At 43.7% G+C, this 26,585-nt stretch overlaps 1 protein-coding gene across 1 annotated transcript; it reads right to left on the bottom strand.

Moving 5' to 3' along the window:
• Nucleotides 1–222: 222 nt before the first annotated feature.
• LOC102789547 (TBC1 domain family member 12-like) lies at nt 223–24,344 on the bottom strand. The gene is made up of 13 exons (XM_087849955.1): nt 22,896–24,344; nt 13,140–13,275; nt 9,332–9,465; nt 7,679–7,761; nt 7,472–7,589; nt 7,294–7,400; nt 6,841–6,924; nt 6,643–6,737; nt 6,401–6,472; nt 6,184–6,312; nt 5,913–6,022; nt 5,380–5,638; nt 223–5,303 (listed from the first exon to the last, which is right to left on the bottom strand). The coding sequence occupies exons 1-13, from the start codon at nt 24,023–24,025 to the stop codon at nt 5,232–5,234; spliced, it is 2,529 nt and encodes an 842-aa protein (XP_087706081.1). The 5' UTR covers nt 24,026–24,344; the 3' UTR covers nt 223–5,231.
• Nucleotides 24,345–26,585: the final 2,241 nt, after the last annotated feature.

Genomic DNA, 26,585 nt, shown 5'->3' with positions numbered 1-26,585 from the left:
AGCAGTCACTTAGCGTAGCGTGTAGCTGGATTTGATGCCTCAGGTGGGAATTGAACTCATGACTTCTGCTCCAAAGGTGTGCAGTCGCACCACTACAGGCTCTTATATTTTCTGATTAACTCTGCATCAACTTTTGTTCTTCAGTTGTAACGACTCAATGAGAAAAGACTGTGAAGTCCTCAAAGTCAGCGAACATTTGAATTTATTTAAAATAAACGGTAAAGAGGAAACAGACGCCGGAGTTTGCTGAGATATTTATTTACACATTTAACTAGTGGCCATTATATGAAAAGATTTATTTTTTACAGTGTATTTACAGCACCTGTAAGGCATTATGGAACGAAAGAAAACTGTACATTAAAATATTAAAATCTGACAGTAAAACAGAAACGAGCTGAATGGATTTACATGAAAGTATAAAACAAGTTAAAGAGAAGGAATAAGCTGAAGAGTCAGAGGGGACGCTATCGAGTCTCATCTGAACGTTTGTTAGTAATCTGGAGTGATGTAATCGAGCTGCTGAGGATTATGGGTAATGAAACTGCACAAACAACGTCTCTATTGCACTTTTCTTTCATTCAGCTCTGGATATTTAACTGCTTTTCACTTGCATATTTAATTGATAACTTCCTTTATTTCAATCAAAACTAAATCCATTAATACAACTTTTCTCTGATTTGTTTTCACACATTTGTTTTGTGTTGAGTTAAAAATGACCAGAAGTTTCTATCGAGCCCAAAAACCTGAATGAGGTTGGATTCAGATCGTGTTCGGGGAAACCTCGGCTGTCAGAATAATCATACGGAGATGTTACATGATGAATAAACACTTACATGGCAAAGAAAGGAGGAGGTGATTATTGGACAATTTGGAGAAAATTGCAAAAGCAGAAAAAGACATAAATAAAAATGTTTAAAATGTGGTTTAATTTTTTGAAAGAACCAAAAGAATCGAGGGGCCGAGCGAATCCTGATGTAGTTTGAACATTAAAGTTGTAAATTTACATGATAAAAACAAACAAAAACAAAACAAATACTTGTCATTGAATCTCAAATGAGAGGAATTAATGTAAAAGTAGAAGAAAAGTTAATTAACAGGCTTTGAGTGCAGCTTTGTTACTGAGTGTTTAAAGTGTAGAAAAAACAAGTTTGTCTTCAAAAAGTGCCTTTATTTAAAAAAAAAAATCAGAAAACTGGAGTTTTTATTGTGTTCTTTGTTTGTTAAAAAGAAAATAAATAAAACAAAAACATCAAAAGTATTTTTGAGAAGAACTAATCGGAGAACAATGGAAAAAATAATCGTTAGAAATTTAAACAGATTTTCAGTAAATCTGCTGGAAAACTCATCAAATTCTAATGATGATGAATTCTGGACAGACCTGCTATAAATAAAGTTCCAGATTCAAATTCCAACACGCATTAACCTGGTGTTGCGTCTTCTGCAAAGTCTGACGATTTAAAATGGTCCAAAATATTAGTGAGCGAACGAATAATAACAATAGTAACAACTAGAAATGAATGTTTTATCTTTTGGGAGCTTCACTGTGAAAAAAAACTAAATGCTGGATGATCGTGTGTTTAAAAATAATAAATCACGACTCTGTTTCCAGCCTTGTTTAATGAAGCGCTTCGTTAACACTTTGGTCGAGTTTTATTTTGAAAGGCGGTGACACTTCCTGGGTTGTAAGGCTCGGTGGAAGGTAACAGACGTTTTAAAGGGACGGTCTGTAGTTTTCCTGAAGGAAACACTAATTGCATTTTTAACTTTTTAAACATAATTTTTGGAGATGTTTTAATGAACACTGATCATAACTGTGGAGAATCCAGGTGTTACACAGGTGTGACGCTGACAGTCACCAGAGAAGAAGAAGCAACAACCCTGTAGTTTGGAAACGACCTCCATCTTTACCATCTCAGAAATACTGATCAGCTGGTGGCTGTAAAGGACATGAACCATTTCCTCATCCAGGGATCTTCGTCGTCTCTGGTGAGTTTTCAGCGTTAAATGGAAAGAGTGGCGGCCTGTGCATTCGCTGGAGGCTGAGTGGAGACGTCCTCAGTAGTGCTTGTCGGTAGTTTGATGGTCATGGCGAGGTGGGGGTTGCATTTATTTTGAGCCCTAAATCATTCACTGCTGATCGGTGCAGAGGACTATAGAGCGAGCTCTTTACAAAAACAAAGCTTCATTTTCTTGCTGCACTTCCTCTAACGCCCACTAGGGGCTCCAACAGCAGCCCAACATCGAACGTCACAGCAGAAACAAATGTTTACCGCCTGATACAAAGAATAGTTTATAGATCAGTAACTGATTAAAATTCATCTGTTGAGATTGCTTAACTTTATTATTACATCCATTAGATACCATCCATGAATTATATAAAAGTCTGACAGCACAAAACAGAGTTCACTCTATAGTCCAGTATGTTTTTGAAACATTTTATATCTTGATTTTATTTTTTGGCACATATTTCCATCATTGCCCGTCTCACAGGAGGTGGTGTCCTCTGGCTGCCTTTAATCGGCTGTGCAAACACATCAGGCTGATGTAGTGAGTGGAAATCAAAGAAGTGTTTCCACGAGCTCAACGAGCAACAAAGAGTAGAAACTTGTAGAAACGCTGCTCATCTGCTCGTTATTGTAGCGCTGTTGTGTTTTTAGTGACGGCTGTGAGCGCGAAGCTTTGTTCAGTCAGTGTGTTGGTAACATCTGCATCCTCAGATTAGTGTTACTCTTCTGTGTAAAAAGTAATTAATATCCAAAAACAATCATTTTCCTGTTATTTCAGAACGACGCTGTTGTGTTTGTTTGTTTGCTCTGGCAGATGGAACGACATGGAGGAGGTGGAGCAAAGGTGGTGACGGTGGGTTGCAAAGTGGCTTGCAGTTGCCTGCAGGCAGGCTAAAGCAGCAGTAACTCGATTTTTGAACAGACTTTTTGTTTTTGAAAGAAAACGAGTAATATAAGAAAAAATAAATAAAAATTGCTTTAATGATCCCGTTGGAGTGTTGGTGCGAGCAGCTTCAAACAGTCTAAAAGTCGGAGAGTTTTCCTCCCCTCTGGCATTTCTGTAGACCAAACGGTTGATCCACAGAAAATCAGAACGTACGATCGAATTCATCCAAAACAAGAGATGACAAAGAAACACTGCAAATTTGAGAAGATGGCGACTTGGAGGATGTTTGAAAGAAAATAATGTTTTCAAGGATCTTCTGGGAGTGAACGGCAATACCTCTGGTCTCGGTTTTAGGCCTCCGGGTTCAAACACGCTGCTTGCATACATGCTGCAGAGATGAAGCGGTTTCTTCTGTTAACTTCAGTCAAATTTTTTAGCTAAGTTTTAATAAACAAGCAAGAAATAATCTAATGCAAAGCCTATAAAAGCATCATTTTTCAAGCCCAAACTACTAAAAGCTAAAAGCCGCGGCCGTAGACCTGGAGGCCTCACTGTGGGGCTTAAATGCTGCGTGATAAAGTGCTCGGATCTGGGAAACGCTGGCTTTAAAACCCTGATGGCCCCATTTGTCAGCACAAACATCTACGCTCTACCCAAAAGGGTTTTTGTGGATATTTTAACCAAATTATGTCAAATACTAACACAAATGTCCTTTTAAATTCTTGCTTAAACACCAGCACTAATATTCCCACCTTTAGAATATATTTAGAAGTATTAAACACTTAAGTGGAATCATTATCTTAACGTTTAAAAAAACAAACACATACTCTTTCATTAACTGGTTCGAAAAGCTTCACTTTCACCATCTGCTCGTCCTTAAAGGGCCAGTTCAGCCCTGACTGTGGTGTGAGCGCTCGAACTTCACAGATAATCGCTGCCTTCTCTTGAACATGAATCGAATGAATTAGCCAGAAAACAGCAGGCGGTTGCTTCTTCCACCAAACGAGGGAGTTCAGGATCTTGTGCACAAGTGACGGGAACACGGAGCGTGAGGTGGACGCTTTGAATTTGGCGTCAGCTCTCAGTCCCAGGAGCTCTGGGCGTCTGGTCAGGACTATCGTCTATAAGTCTTTTTCCAAAAATCATGACTTAATCACAAAAATCCACAAAACTTGTGCGTGGGACCAGTGGACGAGTTTGAACGTAACAAAAGTCGAGCACAGCCAATCAGACGAGACTCAGCGTTGATGTTAAAGGTCAGCACGGATGCCGTCCCTCTTTGCTCCGTGCTGCTCGGTTACAGCTTCCTGTCACACACTGCACTCTAGTGGTGGTTGCTAGGTAACATCTACAGGCTCTAATAAAGAAGGGCAGCAGCGTCAAACCACATCGTTGGCCAGGTGATGTCACCTGTAGGTTGTTTGCTGATTGGTTCTGGTATGACTGCTGTCTCTGGTTCAGCAGGGCGCTAAGCTAACGGACCGACACGCGACAGATCGACGCTTCCTTCTGCACAGATCCTGAAACATGCTCACGGTGAGTTTGGGTACATGAATCCTTTAAGGAAGGTGGTCTTGATTCCCAGAACGACAGAATTATATTAAAAATGCTTTTTGATTTTAGTTCTGAGAAGGCAGCAGATATCTCCCAAACTGGGCGGCTCCCACCAAAACTGGTGCCAGAGAAGCAGCGAGTAAACTGCAACGCTTTAGTTTTACTTCCACCCAAACCTCCCGTGTTGTGAGTTTGTTTTGCTAGCAGATTAAAGTAGTGCAGACTGCCGTCATTCTTGAAGCTAATATTACAACAAAAGCAGCAAAGTAAAAGTTTGTGAACTCGAAGCACAAGGACTCACATTAATAAGTGAACCACAGAGGTCATTTCTGAAGCCTTGAGAAACTCATTAGCACCTACAGTTAGATTTAGAGTCTTGGAGAATTACGCAGGGCGTCCCGACCTGGAGGAGCCAAACGATGGCCGAGTCGGACTGCTTTTAGGTTTTCTTCCCAGCCGTCTGTTACTCCCACACAATCTGTGAGAAATACTGACTGGCAGCTGAAGATCAGGAGGAACCGAACACTTCTGGTCCCAGCAGAGGTTTCAGGAATCGCCGGAGCTGCCGCTTCCTTTCCCAAGACTGGTCAGCGGCTCCGCCCCCGCCTCCACGGCTGCCTCGTCTTCACTTCAAGCTTCGTAGCTGAGCCCAGGACTGAGTTTAGCTTCAGGCTACGCAGCTTCAAGATACACAACTAGCCTCTGTGGCTGGCGTCAGCGGCGGCAGGGGGAGCTAGCGCGAGCTCCAGACGTTAGTTTGAGTACAGCTGGCGTTAGCGTCGGGGTTAGCTTCTCAAAGCTGGACTCGTGTTTTTATCCGCCTCTTTATTTCCGTCCTTCATCAAGGCAGAAAACACCTGGAAGGAAACACACCTGTTAGCTTTTTATCTGCGAGCGAGCTGCGCCGCCCTGCGCTCTGACCGTGAGCCTGACCTGAGCCCAGCGGCGGTTCCTGCTGATCATGTGCGTGCTGGCCATGGCGTTGAAGAGCGTGTGCGACTGTAGGTCCTCCGGCAGGCGCGTGAGGAACTGCGCGATGTGGATGAAGTCCATCTGCAGCAGGACTTCCTCGTACAGATGCAGGATGCCCAGACCCGTCCGGAATAAGCTCTCCTCGCCGTCCCGGCAAAAGACGTCCCACACCCGGCACGCCACGTCCAGAGGGAGGGACTTACTGTACAGAGTGAAGATCCTGCAGGGAGACAGACATGAGTGAAATCTGCAGGTGTATGAAGATCAGCATGGAAACATGCACCGCTAAAACCAAATCAACGCAAACGGCTTCTGCATGACTCTGTGGTGACCTGCAGTGACCTTTGTTACGGGTCACCTGCTCAACCAGGTGAGCTACATCCAAATGAACTTTAAGGCATTTTTAAGTCGATAAATCTTACTGACAATCTAATCTGTGTTAAACATCTAAAAGATTTGCTGTAAATTTATAACAGAAAGTTGTATTAACTCACCAGTCAATCAGATAGAGGTCAGGGGTCAGGCTGTTGGTCTGGAAGTGGCTGAAGAGACGAGGAAGATTCTCCTCGAAGAAAATCTCAAAGGCTGCAAAATACTTCAACATCTGTCAGAAACGGAGAGAACAAAGAGGAAGGTTTTAATTTTTCACAGTGATGTGTGTAAAAGTAAAAATCTTTCACTTTTACTCACAAACCAACTGAGTTCTTCAGGAGGTTTCTGAGTTTTCCCTCCTCCCTCTTACGAAATATCACAAAGACTGCGTACCAGTTCGTGGTCGACTCTGAAGAAGGCCATCTGACAGGGTTTATTGAGCAGGTTGGCAAAGGTGATGAAGGCCTCGGCCTCCTCCAGGTTGAGGATGAGCACGGCAGCGATGAAGGACATGCCCTGCACCTGAAAGTCCACAGACACTTCGGTTTCGGATCAGTCTTAACGAGATTTTTAAATATTCGGTAACAGCTGCCATAATGCTTTTACTCACATAGCCAATGTCAGGCCTGTAACACGTGTAGGCACCCAGCACGCTGTGGAGGAGGTCGTGGTACGGACCGCCCTGCAGGAGGAAGACACAGCAGACTTTCATGTGAGACACAGATGTGACTGACAAGTGAAAAAAAAATGAAAATCCGACCAAATTCTTTTCTCATCGTTGCAGAAATCAAACTGCTGCATTTGCTGCTGCAGGGCTGCAAACCTGATTGGTCCTCTGCCTGCTGTGTTTACCTTCTGGAAGATGAAGAGCGAGGGGAAGGTTCTGGAGATGTCTAGTTTGATGAGATCCAGGCTGGACTCTCTGTCGGCCAGAGATGCTCCTCCATCTAACGGGAGAAACACACAGAAGTCGTTTTGAAACCTCCAGAATGAAGTTTTCAGTCGCTGAAACTGGAGCTGTGAGGGTCAAAGAGAGGAGGTGCGTCGTACCGCTCTCGCTGTCGTTCACCGAGCTGGTCTCGCTGTAACTCCTCCACTTCTCTTTGGCTCTGGAGAGGAAGATCTCATAGAGCTCTGCAGCGAGACAAAATTAGACTCTGCAGACTCAATCGGCAACTTTTAAAGGTTAGAGTTTCAGTTTTCATGCAAATCCATCATTTTGAATCTCTTTGAGCCTCAGTCACAGTTTTGTGTGCAGAAATTTTTACCATGCAATCAAAATTAAAAGTGTGCAACGTCCAGCTGTGTTCTTCCCACTGTGCAAATGTTTGAACCAGAATCTAAACTGAATGTCTCAATCTGCACGCCTCCATCTCTCCATATAAGAGAGCACATTAGCGTTCCTGTGGGACTCGTGGTGGTTTGCAGTCACTGCAGCATTTAAAAATGTACTTAATATTTAACAGAAGTGTCAAAAGAGTGTGCAGGATCGTGTGTTTGTACCTGGTGTGATGTTCAGCTCGTTGCCGATAGCGAGGCTCCAAACTCTTCCTCTGACGCTGGGGGGGAGGCCCTGCCACCACAGCTCTCTGACCCGCCTCGTTCCCTTCCTGCACACACACAATGTAAATAAACACAAGCACCCGCGCGCACACACACGCACACAGCGGTGGAGACGTACATAGAGTCCCAGTGAGGCAGGATCTCGGTGTTCCAGATGACCATGGCGTTGGAGATGCTGTCCTCCTGCCGGTGTCTCTCCTTCATCTGACGCTTCTTCCTCTGGGCTTCTTTCAGCTCTGATGGAGACGCAACAGCACGAGCCAATCAAATCCAAGAACAGCAGCCAGTGACATCAATACGTGTGTGTGTGTGTGTGTGTGTGTACCTCTCCTCTTGGCTCCTGCCACCATCTCCTCGTACTCCAGCTTGTGTCTCTGAGTTTCCTCCGTAGATTTAGCCGGCAGGTTCCTGAAGGACAGACAGACGAGCTCTCAGCCAGCTGGAAAGCTTGTTTTCTGGTTTTACTTCCTGTCAGGTGATCACACACAGCGGCTCTGTCTCTCTGTGACAGTGACCTGAAGTGTTTCTGCTGCGAGGATCGCCTCGCATCCCCCCTCACTCAGGGAAATTAATTGTAAAATGTGTAAAATGTCATTAATCTGACATTTTACACCAGTTTGACTCTGATGTAAAACTGTTCGCTCATCTTTGTTCACCACAGAGGGACAAAGAACAATAAAGACTGATATTAAACCTTTGATAAGAAGCTTCAGTGTTTTCACTGCATCGCACAGTCGAACCTCCGACTTCCACATACAGGCAGGAAAAACAGTCATGGAGGACCACGTGTAGTCTTCCAATGCAAATACATATCCACTAGAGGTGGGAATCACCATACATCCCACGATACGATATTATTGCAATTTTTAAAAATATTTTGCGATATTCAGATTCTGTACATAAAGGTAAACTTTATCAATATTCATTTTCTCTAATATCAAAGTCTCACACTCAGTCTTTCTCTCATTTCAGTTTTATTGTTGACAAACTGAACGGTTTGTATTACAGTCTAGTCCAACTTAACTGAATCAACCATCTGGTACAATTATAGCTATTCTGAACTATGCAGTTTATGAAAACTATGCAGCCCCTTCAGCAACTGAAGGATTTGAAAGTAAATTAAAACAAAATATAATTTTACATTAAATAAAAAAGTTTTAAACTTAATTAAAATAAAACATGTCTTAAATTAAAATAAGTAAACTGTCATGTTTATTGCTGCCAAAAACAAGGTAAACACATTTGGACAGTGAAGGAATGTCAGGATTGTTGCTCAGAAAAAGGATCAACATGCTCTGAAGTCAGAGCACAAAAACCTTTTTGTAACAAAATATCGATTTCTGCTGTCCCTGTATCCATACATTATTAGCAAACAAAATATCACCATGCTACACAGTATCCATTTTTCCCCACCACTAATATCCAAGCACACGTGTTACTGATACACACACATGTATGTGGTGGAAATATTTGGCCCTTTCCTTTGCTTTCAACAAAAATAAAACATGTCATTCACTGACTCGGGTGTCTGTTTCTGCAGCTAAGAAACATTGAAATATAACATTTTAATCTGCAAGTGCATTCAGCCAATAACAATAATAATAATGTAGGACCAGTTCCAGCTGTTCCAGAGAATAAAGACCAGCAGCAACTTGACTTCCCAACACCGCCAGTCAGAAGCTGCAGCTGAGAAACAAACCAGCACCAATGCAGGCTGGTTTTCAAACACTCCAGAGTGTACTGGTAAAAAGGTCGGCACCAGCACGGATACCCTACACTGCTCGGCTTACAGTTGGAACCACTGAGCTTAAACGTGGGAATAACACAAAACCACCTGTTTGCAGAAGTACACGCATCAGCAGGTTCATGCCTTCTCCAACACCACAGCGTGTAATCTAGAACCAGCTCCAGTCTTTTCCACCACAGGCACTAACGCACATTCTTAAAACTGCATTTTTAAAGCCACCACAGAACTTACGAAGGGCGGTCCTCCAAGATGAGAGCCGTGGTGGAAAGAGGTTCAAACTCCAGGTTTTTCCTCCTCCCTGCAAGCAGGGGGCGCTGAGGACACGAGGGCACGCTGGAGTCCTTCATCGGCTCCTGCTGAGGAGACTAAAGAAAGAAACAGATGATCATGTAGTACAGCAGCGCTCTCAGAGGAATTACACCTGAACATCAACTCAACAGGGTGTTTTTGGCAGTTACACAAATTCAGAGCCGTCTCACAACTTTTTCAGTTCCCACAGTCCTCAGCTCAGTTTCATTCTTCTCTGAGACCCAAAAACTGCTTTTGCAAAGGTCTGATCATTTCAAGCGTTAGAGGGACAGCTCAGGCGAGCTTTGGAGACAAAGGTAGAGAAGCTGAGAGGGTTTGCACATGTGCAGAAGAGGGAGAGTGGATTTACAGGACAAAGGATGATGGAGCCGCCAAGCAGGAGGAAAGGAGGAAGAGCTCAGAGAAGATGGATGTGGTGAAGCGGGACATGCAGAGGGTTGGTAGCAGAGGAGGATGCTGGGATAGGGTGAGATGGAGGCACATGGTGGAGATCACTCCCCATTAATTGATCTTAGAACTGAAAAAGCTTCTTGGATGAGAGGTGAAAGAAACTTAAAGAAGTCCAGTTTCTTTCCACAATTCTCTCGAGTACAAACGGGAGTAAAAGCATCGTTTCTGAATTTAGTAAAAATGTTTGTAACAGATTATTTGCAGTTTCAGAATAAACAGAGCGTTCGTTCATCAGCTTAAGCACAGAGAATCACTCTGTGTGTGTGTGTGTGTGTGTGTGTGTGTGTGTGTAGCCCGTACAATAAACCGTTTATCCACAGGAGCAGGACAGCTGTGGGGTCAACAGAACAACACGTCTTTTATCAGCTGGTTTCAGGCGTGAATGCCGCCAGCAGAGGGAGACAGAGGTCGCCCTCTGAGGCTGCTCTGTCATCACATTCAACATGAAGTGAGAGTCATTAAAAGATACGCATCATGTGACCGTCCTGGTGATTTCCAAAGAGCCGAGATATAAAAACACGGAGCTGAGGAAACACTGACGTGAAACATGCTGCTCACCTTCCCCTTACAGCAACGTGCATATTATGGTTTGTTAGACAGACTGTAAATAAAAGATGCATGCAGCCACAGTGACATCACCCACTGGTTTGTGCCTCCACATTTAAAAGCATCCATGTTAGCAAGCAGAAGTGACGTATTTGGATGAGAGCGTTTGCGTTAGCAGCTAGCTGGACTCTACAGAACTACAAATGAAGAACTCAGATAAGATCTTTCAACCTCCGCAAAGGTGATTTCCTAATTCTGCGATACTGACGATCAGGAGATCAGACAGTGGGTCTGCTGCAGGTCGAGTGTCTGTGTGAGCACAGAAAAGCTCCACGTAATTGTGGTATTTATGTCTGAGGAGAGTTTTTACGAGCAGTAAAAATCCAGATGCTGCAGAGCAGAGAGGAGCTGCATCTGCACACATGTGTTTACCAGCTTGATGCTAACGCTGTTAGCCTGCCTGTGTTTATGTACAACACAATGTCTGTAAAATGATGTAATGTGCTGGGCAACATCCACACGTACACAGCCTGAAGCTGCGGAGGCAGATGATGATCACACACACACACACACACATGCAGACACACACACACACCAGCCTCCTCCGCTGGTTGAGTTTAATTACATACATTTTCACATCAGTTTGCCGGATAAAAAACTACGTCACACTTGGCGGGATTTTCTTTGCTGCCACAGTAACACTGAGCATGACTGTGTGACCTCTGACCTTTGATTGGAACCTTAAAGGTATTTTGCCAACAGCTGCTGGCCTCTACCCTCGCTCTGCTCACATGATGGCAGCAGCAGTCAGATGATTCATCGGGAAAAGAGTTGGCCAGATGTGGCCTGGCTCAGGCTAGCTGACACGTCAGACACAAAGCTGCTGGAGGAGGAGGAGGAGGAAGGCTGACTTCACTTAAACTGTTTCCTTTCAATAGTGCAGAAGGACAGCTCTGAAGCTGCCAAATGATGCTAACTGTTAACTGATGGTTTAAACATGGTTTGGCTCCTTAAATAAGACTCCGGTAAATCCAGCCCGGTGCAGCTCTGCAGTCTCTGTACCAGGAAGCAGGGAGACATTCACACTGCGACTGTCACAGTCTGCTGCGTGCTCCATAGCACAGATGTTGGGACATCTTCCTGCTGCAGCGATGTTTCAGACAATAGTGTGTTTGTCCAGCTCGGTGGAAACAGTCCTGGCTTTCAGGTTTGGCTGTTTCCTGTTTCAGTGTAAATGGTAAATGGACCGGTTCTTAAATAGCACGTTTCTACTCTTCTGAGCACTCAAAGCGCTTTACATAACTTGTCCATTCACCCATTCGCACAAGCACATTTTTTGCTTTCTCACTAACATTCACACTCCGATGGATGCATCGGAGAGCAATTTGTGGTTAGTATCTTGCCCAAGGATGTTTGCCATGCAGACTAGGAATCAAACCACCAACCTGCTCTACCGCCTGAGCTACAGCCACCCCAAAGTGTCACAATGGCTTCATGCACAAAGCCAGATCCCACAGAGAACGTGCTTTCCCACTTTGGTTTGGTAGAACGTGCATGAAAAAGCTTTGCAACCTGTGGTAAACAAGCCGGAGCAAAAACTCCATCCAGCATCGACTGGACTTCAGCGTAGCTGCATGGGAGGGAAAACCCCAGCAGGTGTTCCAGTTAAAGATCTCTGAATGTGACTGCTGAGAGCTGCATCACAGCTTCTTCAATGTAAACAAAATAAAAAAGTTTAACTTTGCTCAAGTGCATAAATACAGCAGAACGTGCATGGGATGGGACTGCAGACGCAGTGTTCATGGCTCTATTTCCCAACAGCAAGCAGGCAGCAACCCCCAGGACAGCTCCAGGGTGCAGTTCCTCTAACATCCACTAGGGGCTCCAGAAGTCCTGCAAAGAAACTGTTCTGGTCTCTATAGGTGACTTCTGCTTAATAACAACTGTGCCGAGGGTACGGTTATATCTCACCTGTTTAACCTGCATTACAGCTAAAAGTTTGCATTATTAGGGGGCGTGGCCTCTTTGACTAACAGGTGGGTATAGCTGCTAGCTGCCTGCTAGACTTTACCTCAGCTAATTCGCAGGTGAGTTGCAGCACTTTGCAGTCTGTTTACGTTTATAAATTGGATGTCGGTTATTTGCAGATGATTAGTTCTTACCTCACAGTGTGAAGCTTATTTCCCCTCTCTGTGCTGGAGGCAACATTTACATTAAGACATTCAGAGTTCACTGACGAGGCTTCAAACTCTGACTTGAACATGAACAGTCTGCAGCCTGCCCTGAGAAAATGAAGTGCTCGTGTTCCCACAACGCAAACGGTTCAGAAAGACGTAAAATCTCAATAACTGATGAAGAAAAGGTGCCGACAGAAGGAAAGAGGACAACTGAGTTTGCAGGTGGACACAGCTGGATGTGCTTTAAAATAATCAGCGTTTTTGTTAAGACCTGGAGTGGACATGGAGGACACACAGCGAGTAACGCTGAAAGCAAACAGAGCCTTTATTGTGCCTGCGGAGCTCGTTTAACGCCTCGCCCTCCGGTTCTGAGTCCTAAGGCTTCTTCCTTCCACTGTTTATCTGATTTTCCAACATAGCAGCTCATGTTTCTGCTCAGATGATTCACCCAGGAGTTTCATGCCCTTATAAAGGACCGACTGTGGCTGGGAGCAGATTAAACACCCTGGGCGGAGGAGGATGATGATGATATGATTGTGTGTGTTTAAAGAGCCAACCTGCTCCGCGGTCGGCGTGGAGGCGAGGTCTTTGCTCGTATCGCCTTCTCTGGCTGCTGTCTTGCCAAACAGTCGCCACCCTGCTGAGCTGTGAGACGTCGCTTTGGGCTCTTTGGGTTTCCTAGAAAACAGGCTCCTGAAAGAGAGCAGACTGAGCTCAGTAAACATGTATCAGAGTCAACAGGAAGGAAATAAACGTCATCTCTCACAATCATATGGAGGACAAGCAAAATGTTACAAATAAAACTTCTCTTCATCATTAAGTATAAGAGTTTTTATGCATTAGCTGATGTATTTTAATAAACTTATAAAATGTTACAGACGTTCTTATTATTATCAACTTGTGTATAAACTCGTTTTATTTCACTTCCCTAATTTACAGTTTTGACCTCATATTTTTGTGTATTTTCTTGTTTGTTTCTTTGCTTATTTCTGCTTCATTTTACACATCAAAGGGTGACAAGAGGTCAAAGTGTTGCCTCGACGACAGAGATGGTGTCTTCTAATCAGGAGGGAAAATAAATAAATGAATAAAATTGACTCTACAGTTTCATTTACAGTTTTATTTATTCATTTTAATCATTTTAGACATTTCACTCATCTACCAAACTAATAAAATTAATCATCACTAATATTATTCTACAAAAGTAGAACATCATTAATATAAAATGTGACATTTACCTTTTTATTAATTGTTTATTTATTCGTTTTAGCTCCACACTCGTCTGATGACCTGTTCAGGGTGTGCACTGCTTTATGCGATAGGCTCCATAAATCCTTCAGAAGGAATCCTGGTATCGAACATAGATAAAAAGGAGACCTTTCATTTGCTCTAACTTGCCCTGAGCACCACCTGCTCCACATGTTGATATGAGTCTTGAAAGCTGGCACTGAAATAATCAGAAACCAGATCAAACATGCAGACTATCGATGCTGCTTTCTGCTCCGCTGCATCTGACAGATCCCATCATAGCGATGCTCCACGTTAGCCAGACTTTGGCTTTAGATTGGGACAGTTTCGTTTTTAACTGAGCACTGAAAACTTAATGTGCTGTAATTATGAAGTCATGAATATAAACAAACCCCACCCCCTACATATCTGAGGGCCTGTAACTCTGCAGATATTCATATATGAAGGTCAGATTCTGCATGGCGTCATTAAATGTACTAAAGTCACTGTATAAACCTCTGCTCATCCTCACACAGGTTACATGCTCAGTGTCCCTCTGACCTCCTTCAGTGTGCTGATAAAACGTCTTCCCCTTAAAGAGATTCCTGTAAGCGTTCCCTATCACTCACACATTTCGACACACTGGTAGGTTCCCATTTCATTAGAAGTCCAGCCATCTGTGAAGAATGTGAACTCTGGTCAGAAAAGCTGCAGAGGCCGATTTCAGTTCCTCAAACAAACGAAGAAAGACACGCAGCAAAGACGTAATGCGGTAAATGTTGCAGCTACAGCAGTTTTTTAAGATGATGCCAAAGGAAAAAGACTGTTTAGGCAAAGCTGCCATATCGACAGTTTTCATTGGGAGAGTCTGCTGGTCAGCCGGCGGGAAGAGAACAAACACAGACACGTATGCATGGGAGCCGGCTCCGAAGAGACGGCAGAGCAAATATTATCCCACCTCGCGCTCTGCAGGTCAAGTTTGTTCACAGCTTCAAAGACCCACACGCTGCATCTGCTCTTTCCTCTGCAGCTCAGCTGTCTGTGCACCACTGCAGCAGCTGAGAAGAATAAGCCACGATCGCCGTGTCCCTACACTTTACTTTGATTACAGAAAACCTGGCGCCAGTTTTTAGTCATTTTGTGCTCTTTCTCCCTCAGCTGAGATAAATGCTATTGCTGAAGCGTCTGTGGCTCATTCAATACTTTCAGTCATTTAAAGGGTAATAAAAGGTAATTGTAGACTGTAGATAAAAGATGGCTGTAAGCACTCCCCAATCTTTTTGCACTCAGACCCGTCGCCCCCTTGTGGCCATTAAAGTCAGGTCGATCATTTCTAAACAACAAATATTTTCTTGTTCGCTCGTTCAGTCTGTAAATAACGGAAAACATCCACCCAGCTGATCACAAGTCTGACCCACGTGAGCCCCCACCCAGGTTAATGATCCAAACCATGCAAATCATCACCCTGCTAATGCCAAGAATAAATAAATATACTCCCGATTTACATGATGTACCCCTACGAACAAATGTCGGTGCTGTTTTTCCATCAGGCACAGAATATTCGGTTGGTGTGAGGTGCTCGTTTCTGGAAATATCAGCTGTTACTTGCACTGCAAGACTGCATATTTGAACGAGCCAGATCAAAGTGTTTGATGTAAATTATTAAACCCATCAATGAAAATGAGGAATGTTAGGAAATGAAAGAGCTTTAAGACAGAAATGAGAAAGAGCAAAACCGTCTGCATGACCGAGCAGACGTAGGGTCAGAGGACAAAGCTGAACATTTCATTTGAACTTAAGTGTCATTAAAACTCTAGATTATTTTCTTCTCGGTGTAAGCGACAGTGTTTTAGCAGTTCTGTGAAATAAAATCCTTGTTTTTATTATTTTAATGCCAAAATGACAGATAAACACGACTTTATAACTGATGGAAAAACTCCACTATCACACTGATGTCAGTTTTAAAACCAAACAAACGCGTAGATGCTGACAGACTTTGGTTAAAAACTGAACTGTGTGTTGATCTCCTTCCTCTCTTGCGGCTGTAGTTGTAACAAGTGAGAGAAACTCCAGAAATAGAAAAAGGAGAAGTTGCTTTCTCACTAACAGCAGAGGCTCTTTATCTGAGCAATAATGTGACTGTTTGGTGTAATTACAGAAGAAAGAAGATCACAAACACAAAGAAAGTGAAATGTTGATTCACAGCGCCCTGCCAGGATTCTCCAAACCGCCGAGGAGTGCGCACATTAATCATGCAGAAGAAGAAATGCAGCAGGTTAGACTGTCACTGCTGCTTCCTCAGAAGAACAGCTGACGCGTAGCTTTGTGTTGTTACATCAAACTGTCCCTCAGATCAGAAGCCTCGTTTAAACCTGTGGCTGCTGAGACGTTCAGCCTCTGTGGGTGTTTGTGTGTGATAAGACCTAACCTCAGTGTTTCACACAAACTTTACTAGTGGGAGCCATTCAAGCATCAATTTGTGTTTATTTTGACAGAAATAATCCCAGACTCTTGACTTCCTGTTCCACAGGGCGCTCTCCCGAGCTTGTCCTGACCGATGTAGAAGTCAGAAGCTGTAGAAGAGAATTCAGTAAATTGTGGGGTAAACATTATGCTCTGTTCTGTTGATCTGCTGCAAGCTGCAGCCTGAAGCAGATGGTCTGGATGTGCTGCGAGTCTGTCACGGGGCTGAAGCACTGACGGGAGGCGCAGCTGTTTATCATCTATTATCTATTCCTGCAAAAGTATACGAGGGGCTTTTTATGACTTTGTTTTTAAAAGACACCGTTCTGCCATCACAAATAGAGCGTAACTCTGTGTGAAACACTGAGGCTGCACTACACACTGCATTAATAATTAACTGCAGAGGGGAGCACATCTAACGAAGACCTTAAATAATTAAAGGCTGTTATTCCAACAGCTGATTAGAAGCAGGACGTGAGCACAAAGCTGTGCATGTTCAGAGCTGCAGTTCCACTTGTTGTTTAATCTTGGGCTCTTTCATAGTTTAACCCTTTAAGACCTACCATAGAACCAAGTCCGCCAGAGCTTATATTATATGTTTACATGCTGTGGAGCCATTTTTGGGAGCATTTCAAGTTGCTATACATCAATACAACCATTATAGCCTAAATTTTAATAATATGTCTGCATTAAGTGCATAGTAATTACATAAATTGCAAAAAAGTGCAATAAACTACAAAAAAATTGAAAATCGTTTTTGTTTTTTTAACATATATTTCTAGTTAGAGAAATTTAAGAGGCTTATCCCTCAAAACTGTAAATACAAAAAAGTTGCACAAAATAGTTTCCCACCACAGGAAATTTATTTTGAGTGTCTTCATAGTTTTATTTTTGAAATACACCAATTTTTATACACTGCAGGAAAAACGAAAATAAATATTATGATGCAAATTTGCAAAAAAGCAGCATATGCATCAAAATAAACTATTTCCAGCAGTGCAATATGAGTCCTAAGCATCCCAGAAACCACACAGAAAGTCATAAAGTCAAACATAACTTTTAAAAACACCAGTATAGGCTCATGAGGCCCTGAAGGTAAAAAAACTACATTTCCGCAAAATTGGCGTCACTTCCGGTTTCGGGCAGGTCATGGCGGACATGCGATAGTTCGCGCTGATGGACATAGGAAGTGTTATGAACAGCTGATCGGATCGGCAAAGCGTGTTTCTGGAATATTATGTTTTTGTTGCTGCAAGTGCTTTTTATGCAGTTTTTTCAAAGTTATATGTGGAAGGAAACTGTGACCGAGGACAAGCTGATGGCATAAGATGTAAGTACAACTCCTCTGGTTTCATATGCAAAAAAAATTATTGCTCTAGCTCACGTGGTTGCAGAGCTACCGGGATTTAAAAATAGTTACGCAAAACGGAGCGTGCTGCTCTGACCGGCTTTAAAGGGTTAAATAAACTTTCATTTAAGCCATCTTTCTCCTGATTGGCTGCCCCTCACAAACAGAAGGTTTAAGTGGGAAAAAACCAACTAAAACTGACCCAGACGCACGTGTACATATGCTTAACTTTAACATCCACCTGTGGAAGAGGAGGTGGGTGACAGGAGATAAGGAACAGAACAGGTCCACTTTAAAGTAGCACTGCTGCCTGTATGTGACCCTGGCTGACCTGCCTGAGCTCTGTGGGCCACACAGCCAGAGTGGAGCTTTTCCAGCTGGGCTGTTTTCCCCTTGGCCTTCCTCCTCCGTCTGTCTGGATTTCCTCTGAGACGCTGTGACATTCAAGCCAGCTGCAGGGCTCGCATCCAACCCAAAAAACCAGCCCAGACCCAGATGCAGATTTAACAAACAGAAATGTTCCTGCACCTGCCAGTCAGGCACTATTTTACTACTTCATTAGTCAAACAGAGAAAAATCCAACGCTCAAGTTTCTGAATGCAACCAAACCTTAGGAAAACTGCATTTCTCTCTTTTTCACTTCCTTGTGTGGCTCAGAGGAACGTTGGAGCTCTTCTAGTAACTATCACCGTAACATAACATCTTTATTCTGCTGCTGGAGTCACTGTTCAAGTCACGAGGGAGGAAATCATGCAGTCAGTTCAGGATGAAACAAAGCAACCCTCCTTTACAGCACAATAAAAACAGGAAAGCGAACTTCACCTGCAGCCTTATCTGCTCAAAGCAATTATACGTAACTGTAGAAGGCAAATATCTGCAGCATATTAAATCATGTGAACTGAGTGCAGCCTCGTGCCCCCAGAGATTCAATTCCACGGTTATCATTCTGATGTTTCAGCCTGTCTCCTGGAAAAATGCGGAATAGTGATGGAAAATGATCCCATCTGTTCATGCATGCAAAATGTCCTGGTGGTTTTTTCCTAAAATCACAAACAATCCGAGTAATTTTGGCACCAGAACGTCAATAAATACTGAATTAGTGCATCTTAGTGTTAAAGTCATATGAAGCAGAGGGCACAGATGATGTGTTCTGTGTGGTCTCTGGTGTGAGGGGCAGCGTGGACGGCTGGTTTCAGTGAGTCACACTGGTCGATGAACAACAACAAAAAGCCGATGATTGTTTTTGCCATTTACAGACGACTTCAAGCAAATATGAACTCAACGTGGAGCAGCAATGGTCGTGATTTCAGATCATAGCCCTTAACCCTTTAAGACCTACCATAGAACCAAGTCCGCCAGAGCTTATATTATATTTTTACATGCTGTAGTGCCATTTTTGGGAGCATTTCAAGTTGCTATACATCAATACAACCATTACAGCCTAGATTTTAATAATATGTAGGAATTAAGTGCATAGTAACTACATAAATTGCAAAAAAGTGCAATAAACTACAAAAAAATTGAAAATCGTTTTTGTTTTTTTAACATATATTTCTAGTTAGAGAAATTTAAGAGGCTTATCCCTCAAAACTGTAAATACAAAAAAGTTGCACAAAATAGTTTCCCACCACAGGAAATTTATTTTGAGTGCCTTCATAGTTTTATTTTTGAAATACACCAATTTTTATACACTGCAGGAAAAACGAAAATAAATATTATAGTGCAAATTTGCAAAAAAGCAGCATATGCATCAAAATAAACTATTTCCAGCAGTGCAATATGAGTCCTAAGCATCCCAGAAACGATACAGAAAGTCATAAAGTCAAAGATAACTTTTAAAAACACCAGTATAGGCTCATTGAGGCCCGGACCGTAAAAAACTACATTTCCGCGAAAATGACGTCACTTCCGGTTTCGGGCAGGTCATGGCGGACATGCGATCGTTCGCGCTGCCGTCTAATCCAATGTAGGAAGTGTTACAAACAGCTGATCGGATCGGCAAAGCGTGTTTCTGGAATATTATGTTTTTGTTGCTGCAAGTGCTTTTTATGCAGTTTTTGCAAAGCTATATGTGGAAGGAAACTGTGACCGAGGACAAGCTGATGGCATAAGATGTAAGTACAACTCCTCAGGTTTCATATGCAAAAAAAAATATTGCGCTAGCTCACGTGGTTGCAGAGCTACCGGGATTTAAAAATAGTTACGCAAAACAGAGCGTGCCCGCTCCTACCGGTTTTAAAGGGTTAAGCACCAACACTGAAGCGAGGTTAGCTGTTCCAACAGGAGAGACAAATGAAGCCAAAGAGAACGACGGCACTCACAAAGTTCAGCAAAACAAACTAAAACTGGGCTGTTAGATAAACCGAGCCATGTCCCGGAGCGCCCGGCGGGTTTCCACCGCTGCCGAGGATCCTTTGACTAACGAGGTTATGGATGAGCACATATCCGCCAGCAGATCGATCTCCAACCTTGAGACTTCACGTTTGCTTTCTGTTTGGGTGCTCTGGGTTAATCATCAGTTACCGACAGAGCGTCTCTTCCGTACTCTCAAACAGATACTGCGCACACCTGCATCCACACTTCCTGGCTCTGACTGAGCAGTAATCAATGAGCGCGGCACCAGACCGCACCGAGCATGATTAAAATCAGCAGGGCTCAGCATTGGGACCAAATTAGCGGGGTCTGGATGTCCTAACCACCTGCGGTGTTGTGGTTACAGCAGACAAACAAGAAAACTGACTCCAGACCAAATCTAATCAGTCGAATGACAGAAAACGGACCGCATTTCAGGCAAAGATACAAACGTAGACGTTCTCAGCTCTGAACAAACAGCCCTTCAGTTATCAGCCTGCAGGAGGCCGCTGCTTTCAGGTCCTCACCCAACCTGCTCTCCTCTGATTTCTGAGAAGGCCCAGTGTGCTTCCTGTTGAACTGCAGACAATCTGATAAATGTAATTGTTTCTTGTCTGAAGATCGACTCCAACAACTGAGGAATTCTGTCAAGTATTTGACCGGAAATTTGACTTTTAATACAAAGCACGAGTGTGTACTTTCAGCTGTTACAAAACAGGAAGAGATGCACTACAATAAAAAAGGCTGCACATAGCAGGAGTAGGTGATAAGGACCAGAACAGAATACAGAACATAGAGTGGGACTTTACAAACAGCTGACTGAAATAAAATACAAAAATATGATTTCAGTGTTGGTATGCTGCATATTTAAAGGCGGATGCTGCGTTTTCAGTGCTTTACTCTGACGAGGATGTGAAGCCATCACATTCCACCAGACTACATTCACAAAAACAGGAATTTTACCTCCAAAAATGTGTGCGATTGTTGTCTAATCGCCTTTGGTTTTTAAAACAAACAAACTCTTGTTTCCTGTGAAATAAAATGATTATTTTTTGTCAGAAGTCTGGTAGAGCTGAAAAGAACGACTCCTTTCCCAGCACACCCTTTCTGCAAATTAACTCTTTGTTGCTTTATTCAAAATCTTAACATTTAATCAACACATACCTTCAAACTTTGACTTATTACTTATCGTAGGACCAGTGCCGTCTCCCTTTAAGAGAAGACGGACAACTCTTTACGTCATGCAACATAAAACCGCATTATCTGATTTTATATCTCATTTGAAATGTCGTGTTTAGTCCCATCAGCAACATTATCCAGTCCAACAACAGATGGTTACTTGTATATTTGCTAAGAGGGTCTGTGTGGCGTGCATGGGAAATGACGCCATCAATCTGTCATCTCAAAACGAGACAAAGCAGGAGGAGGGCGTTTCCCTCTGTTTCATTGGGAATATGGAGAGCGCCCACTTCCCTCGGCCTGGGGCTCATGCAGTCATTGAAGATCTACTCTTTCTTGGAACAACAAGAACCAAATTAAAATGACCAAAGAACGGCCATCTTGGTTTGAATAAATAAAAGACCGAAACAAAGCAATCAAATTCAGGATGCACTCAATAGCAGGCTCATAATGGACCAACAGGTGGTGATAACACAGATTCATACAGGTTATGAACTAGCGTTGCTTTTTAGCACCAACACTGTAGGAGTGAAACCTCAAAAGTCACTGAGTCACTGCCCTGTTTATGTGGCAAAGAGTGAGAGGGAGACAGCGCTGTCCCTGCGTCAGGACGGCAACAAAATCATCACAAAGTCATCAACAACCTGAAAATAATCCAGTAACCCAAATATCCCCAGCTTTGCTCTTATGTTTGGAGGTTTTGTACATTAAGAGCTAAAGCTTAGTAATTCAGCCTCTCCTTCATTTATTCACCTTCTCTTTTGCTTCAGCGTGACTCACTTCTTTGGTTAAAAAGGGGAAACGTGTTCCTGTGTTGCTGCTCTGTTGCCTTAATTCTAGCACAGAGGCTAAAAAGCTCCATCTAAAGAGCCCAGACTGTGTTTCAAAGCCTTTTAGTTCAACCACCTGTGCGTGTGGGGTTTATTCAAAGTCGATGTGACACGTCTAAAAATCAGCTTTTCAGGAACTGAGAGCATGTAATCTCTGATCAGCACACAGTCACAGCATCTGGGCAGCTGCACGGTGGTTACACGGCGTGATCAATCGCCTCTAATGCTCCGGGAAAAGAGCAAAGGGAGCGGTGAAGCCCCGGGGAAAGAGGCAGCGCTGAGTCGATGCTTGCTGATGCCTGCTGTGTCACACATACAGAACTGAGATCAACGTGCAGGATTTTACAGTGTTACAGGCCCCAGACAGCAGCTCTGAGAGGTCGTCTGTTTAATACAATAAGTGACCTTTAATGTGGAAAGGTGGAGCGAGAAGAGTAGGTGGAGACAGCTGCTGGATGCAAGGATGCATCTTCATCACCGAGCATTTAAATCTGTACATCATGAGCTTTATTTCCTAAAATCTGCATTTGGAAGCACAAATTAATAAAAGTGTGTTTTATATTTTTCAACCTTATGTTGTTTATTTCCATGAATCTTAAGGACAGATAATAAAAGAAGGTATTTCCTATATGTAAAATGTATTTTAATCTAACTAAAGTCCAATCAGCTTTTAAATCTTTATTTTTTTCTATTTTAATCTTTAAATTATGAGCTTCTTTACTAAAATAATTGAGCCTGGATTGACTGACAATTAAAACTTTGTATTTTATCATGTTCAGTTGTCTTCATGTTGTTTACTTATATTTTAATACAGTAGTAAGACTAAAGCCTTAAGACCATATGAGGAGGGAGGGGGTCCTTGGGAGTTAGCACGTGCACTCTTTATTGCCCCGCAGACCACGTGATCATTTTACCTGGTGAAGAAATCTGCGATGCCGAACCTCTTTGGCATCTGCTTGGGGTCCGAGCTGTCCTGGTTCAGGTCCGGCAGCGTGTCCGGAGCGCTCTGCCGGCGACCCGCCTCCAAAACGCCCCTCAGGTCTTCATCGTACCCTTCAAAATAAAAGCCCCCATCCTCCTCATCCTCTGGGGACAGCGGGGTGGCGTCACAGCTGAGGGACACGGCCACGTTGGGGTTAGTCCTCAGACTCTGCGGCCTGACGGGAGGTGAGCTGGGGTCGCTGAAACCCTCCTCATCGTCCTCCACCTCCTCTTCATCCCTGGTGTTGCGCTCAGAGAGCAGGCTGCCACTGGATGAAGGGCAGGGAGAGGGGGATTTGGCACTTAATCCAGGGGACCCTACCCTCTTCTCATGCCTAGACTTCGATTTAAACTCACAATCAGGGGTGTTTTCAGGCGAGCAGCCCGAGTCCAGGTCCAGGTCATGTGTGTGGAAACCCCCGTTGGCCACTTTCACTTCTTCACAGTCGCAAACGCAAAGCTGCTGGGTGGGAAATAACCCTGCCTCCCCCTCACAGCTGTCAGCAGCCCCGTTGGGCATGTTTACCCCCGCGGTGCAGGCGCAGTTCCGCCGGTGCTCCCTTACCGCGCATACCAGCTCATGGCCGGGCAGAGAAGTCCTGATACACCCGCCTCCTGTGGCCTCTCCCCCCGGGCTAACAAAGTCTGAATCCCGGGCTTCTTCTTTGCTGTCCCCCCGCATCTTCTCCACTGAGAGCACAGCTGGACAGGAAGCAGCTGTGGTGCCCTCAAGGCCAAGCCCTCCTCCTACTTCCAACTCGACCACCGACAGCTCCTCCTCAGTGAACCCGTTCAGGCCACTGTGGTCCCCGCAGACCCCGGAAACCTGGCCGGGGAACAGCCTCTCCAGCATTATCTTCCCTTTCAAGGAGGCGTCAGTGTTTACATCCCTGCCGAGGCCGGTGAAAGCCTTCCCAGCGTCTTGCACCGCGCTGACTCCGGCTAGCAGCGCGATGCTGCGGTCTCTGAGTGCTGATTTCCCCGCTCCGCCACCTCTTTCTCCCTCTTCGTTCTCGTTCAAGTCGACTCCGAACGACCCTCCGTTCTCTCTCACCGTCTCCATGACTTCTCAGTCCGCCAAGCGAGCCTCTGCCGCGGGCGTAAGTTCCTGCAACGAGTCCCCCTGCCCGGTGGGCCGAGCTCCGCAGCAGCAGGTTTTGTTGTTCTTGGAGGAAGGGGCTACCTGCATTTTCAGAGCCGGTTTAACGCTACCTGACACACACCCGGCGCAACATTTCCGTCTCAGGTGTTTAATGCAGACAAACGAACGCTTCACGGCCGCTTTCTTGCGTCGCCACCGAGCAGAAGATTAATTTAATCCCCCAACTGTTAGCTAGTCGCAGCAGCAGCGGCATCCCGGCCACAGTCCAGCGCCATCTTGAAAATTCCCCAACAATGACGTCATTCACCACAACTGTGTTTTGATTCGCTGGAGAGGTTTACAGTGACACCCTGCGGTCAATCTGTGTAACTGCACCTCAAACCTCTGTTGACCCCATTAAAAAAAGGCACACAAACACTCAAACAAACTCAGAGTTATTACAGTTAACTAATACTAATCTGAAGACTAGACTGGAAAAAATTAGCTCAGTTTTATTTATATAGCACTAAATCACAACAACATCTGTCTCAAGACACAGTATGTTGTAAGGTAAGACGTTATATTAATACAAAGATAGAGAAAACCTGTAATCAGATGATCACCATTTGAGCAAGCGCCTGGCAGAACTATGCTCTGTGTGCTTTTAACAATCTAGAAAAAAAATAACTGAAATTATACTATTCGAGAAATCACCTGAGCTTTTGTCATTGTGGTCAAATTTATCACGCCAGAAATCACAAGGAGGATCCAGTCCTGACAAATACACTCGGCATTACTCACACAAACTAAATGTTTTGGAACAATAAAAACTAAACTGATATGAGCAACTATCTGAAACAAAAATAATGATGCTGTCCTGATCTTTCATAGTTCATCAGTCAAATCTGATTGTTTATTCTTAATGTCTGCTGGCATATTGACCAGGTCACTCTTGCAGAGAGATCAAACTTTATTCTTAAGTTTTATTCAGGGTAGTGCAGGTCAAAGAGATTCACAGATAAGATGGCAGAAAAAAGTAATCAAAAACAGAAAAAGCCTGAAAAAGATCAGCGTTTGAAGACTGATATTTGATATATGACACATGATTAACACTGAAAATAAAGCAAAAACTTGCATTTCCTTTTCAAACACTGGATTTTTCTGCCCCAAGCCATCGCAGGACTCCCAGGGATATCATAAGGCTGGATTTAGAAGAGATGCCTGTTTATTCTCTGTGGAAAACATTATTGATGGATTCCTGGGTTCTTCACCTCCAGGAAAACATTTCCACACGCTTTGCTTCCTCATCATCACTCTCCGTCATCCTTCGTCCATGTTTGGGGATTCTGGGGGAATCCGTTTTCTTTTAGTGCTTTGGAGTGCTGTGCAAAAGTCTTGAGCCAAAGTTAACACGCTTTGAGATAAAATAACACTTTTGCACCAACACACATTTACAAAGGTGTGCACCACGTTGTTAAAAAATCTGAGGAAACTGGACAAAAGAAGAAGTGTGAGGTCTAAAAACTTTCTACAGCAGATGAGCAGCGAAGGTCACGTCTTTAAGAAAGAGGAAAGCATCCAGCAAAGACCTGACACAGGACCTGAGAGACTTAGAGCGAAATTGGGTAGCTGGACCACAAAGGTGCAAAAGTAAAGAAGAGAAAACATATATGTGAGTGAAATATACACATGGTGTATGTGTAAGAAACACTGAAACAGAAACATTGTGGGGCTGCAGTCAAAGGCAGTTAATATATATATATATATATATATATATATATATATATATATAATATAATAAATAAATAATTAAGTCCAGTGAGGACAGCCGATCAGCTTCTCTGCAGTTCTGATGACCCTCTGTAGTCTCTTCTTGTCAGCTGTTGTGCAACCAGCGTACCACACAGGGAAGAATTCAAAATGAAGCAAAACTAATGAAAAAATCCAAACTATAATGATGCTGTCCCGATCTTTCATAGTTCATCAGTCAAATCTGATTGTTTATTCTTAATGTCTGTAGTTACACCAATGGTGTTCTTGGTGTTCAAGGTGAGGTTATTGTAGTTACACCAATCTGACAGATCTCATCTCTGTAGGTGGTGTCATCATCGTTGGTGATGAGAGGATCTGGACCTTCAGCTGATCGTCTGCTGTTCACTGAAGCCTCATCAGAAACGTCTCAGTGAAGGACGGCTGTCAACTGAAGATCAGAGGAGCAGGTCTGACGGAGAGATGAATCCACATCAGTATGGCTGTTGGAGATATGAATTATTAACACAGAAAGTTCCAGCAAACACACTTCAGTGCAGTGAAAGCACACGTGGACATAATAACACACCGCAGGACACCATCAGTCATGGAAGGGCCTCCACAGAGCCGACCTCAGCGTGACTGAAGCAGCGTGGGATCATCCTGACAGAGACCAGAACAAAGAAGAAGCCTGGAGACGTCATCCCGAGGATGCTGACAGAGCTGCTCATGACAAAGATTCACTTTCAAGCTTGTTAGACTTGTACAAACTCGTTCACCTTATGTGCTGCAC

Source organism: Neolamprologus brichardi, chromosome 13 (assembly GCF_056152115.1).
Source record: "Neolamprologus brichardi isolate AB-2024 chromosome 13, ASM5615211v1, whole genome shotgun sequence".
Classification (NCBI taxonomy): Eukaryota; Metazoa; Chordata; class Actinopteri; order Cichliformes; family Cichlidae; genus Neolamprologus; species Neolamprologus brichardi.
Note: the sequence above shows the minus strand (reverse complement) of the source record. Positions and strands in the feature narration are given on the sequence as shown.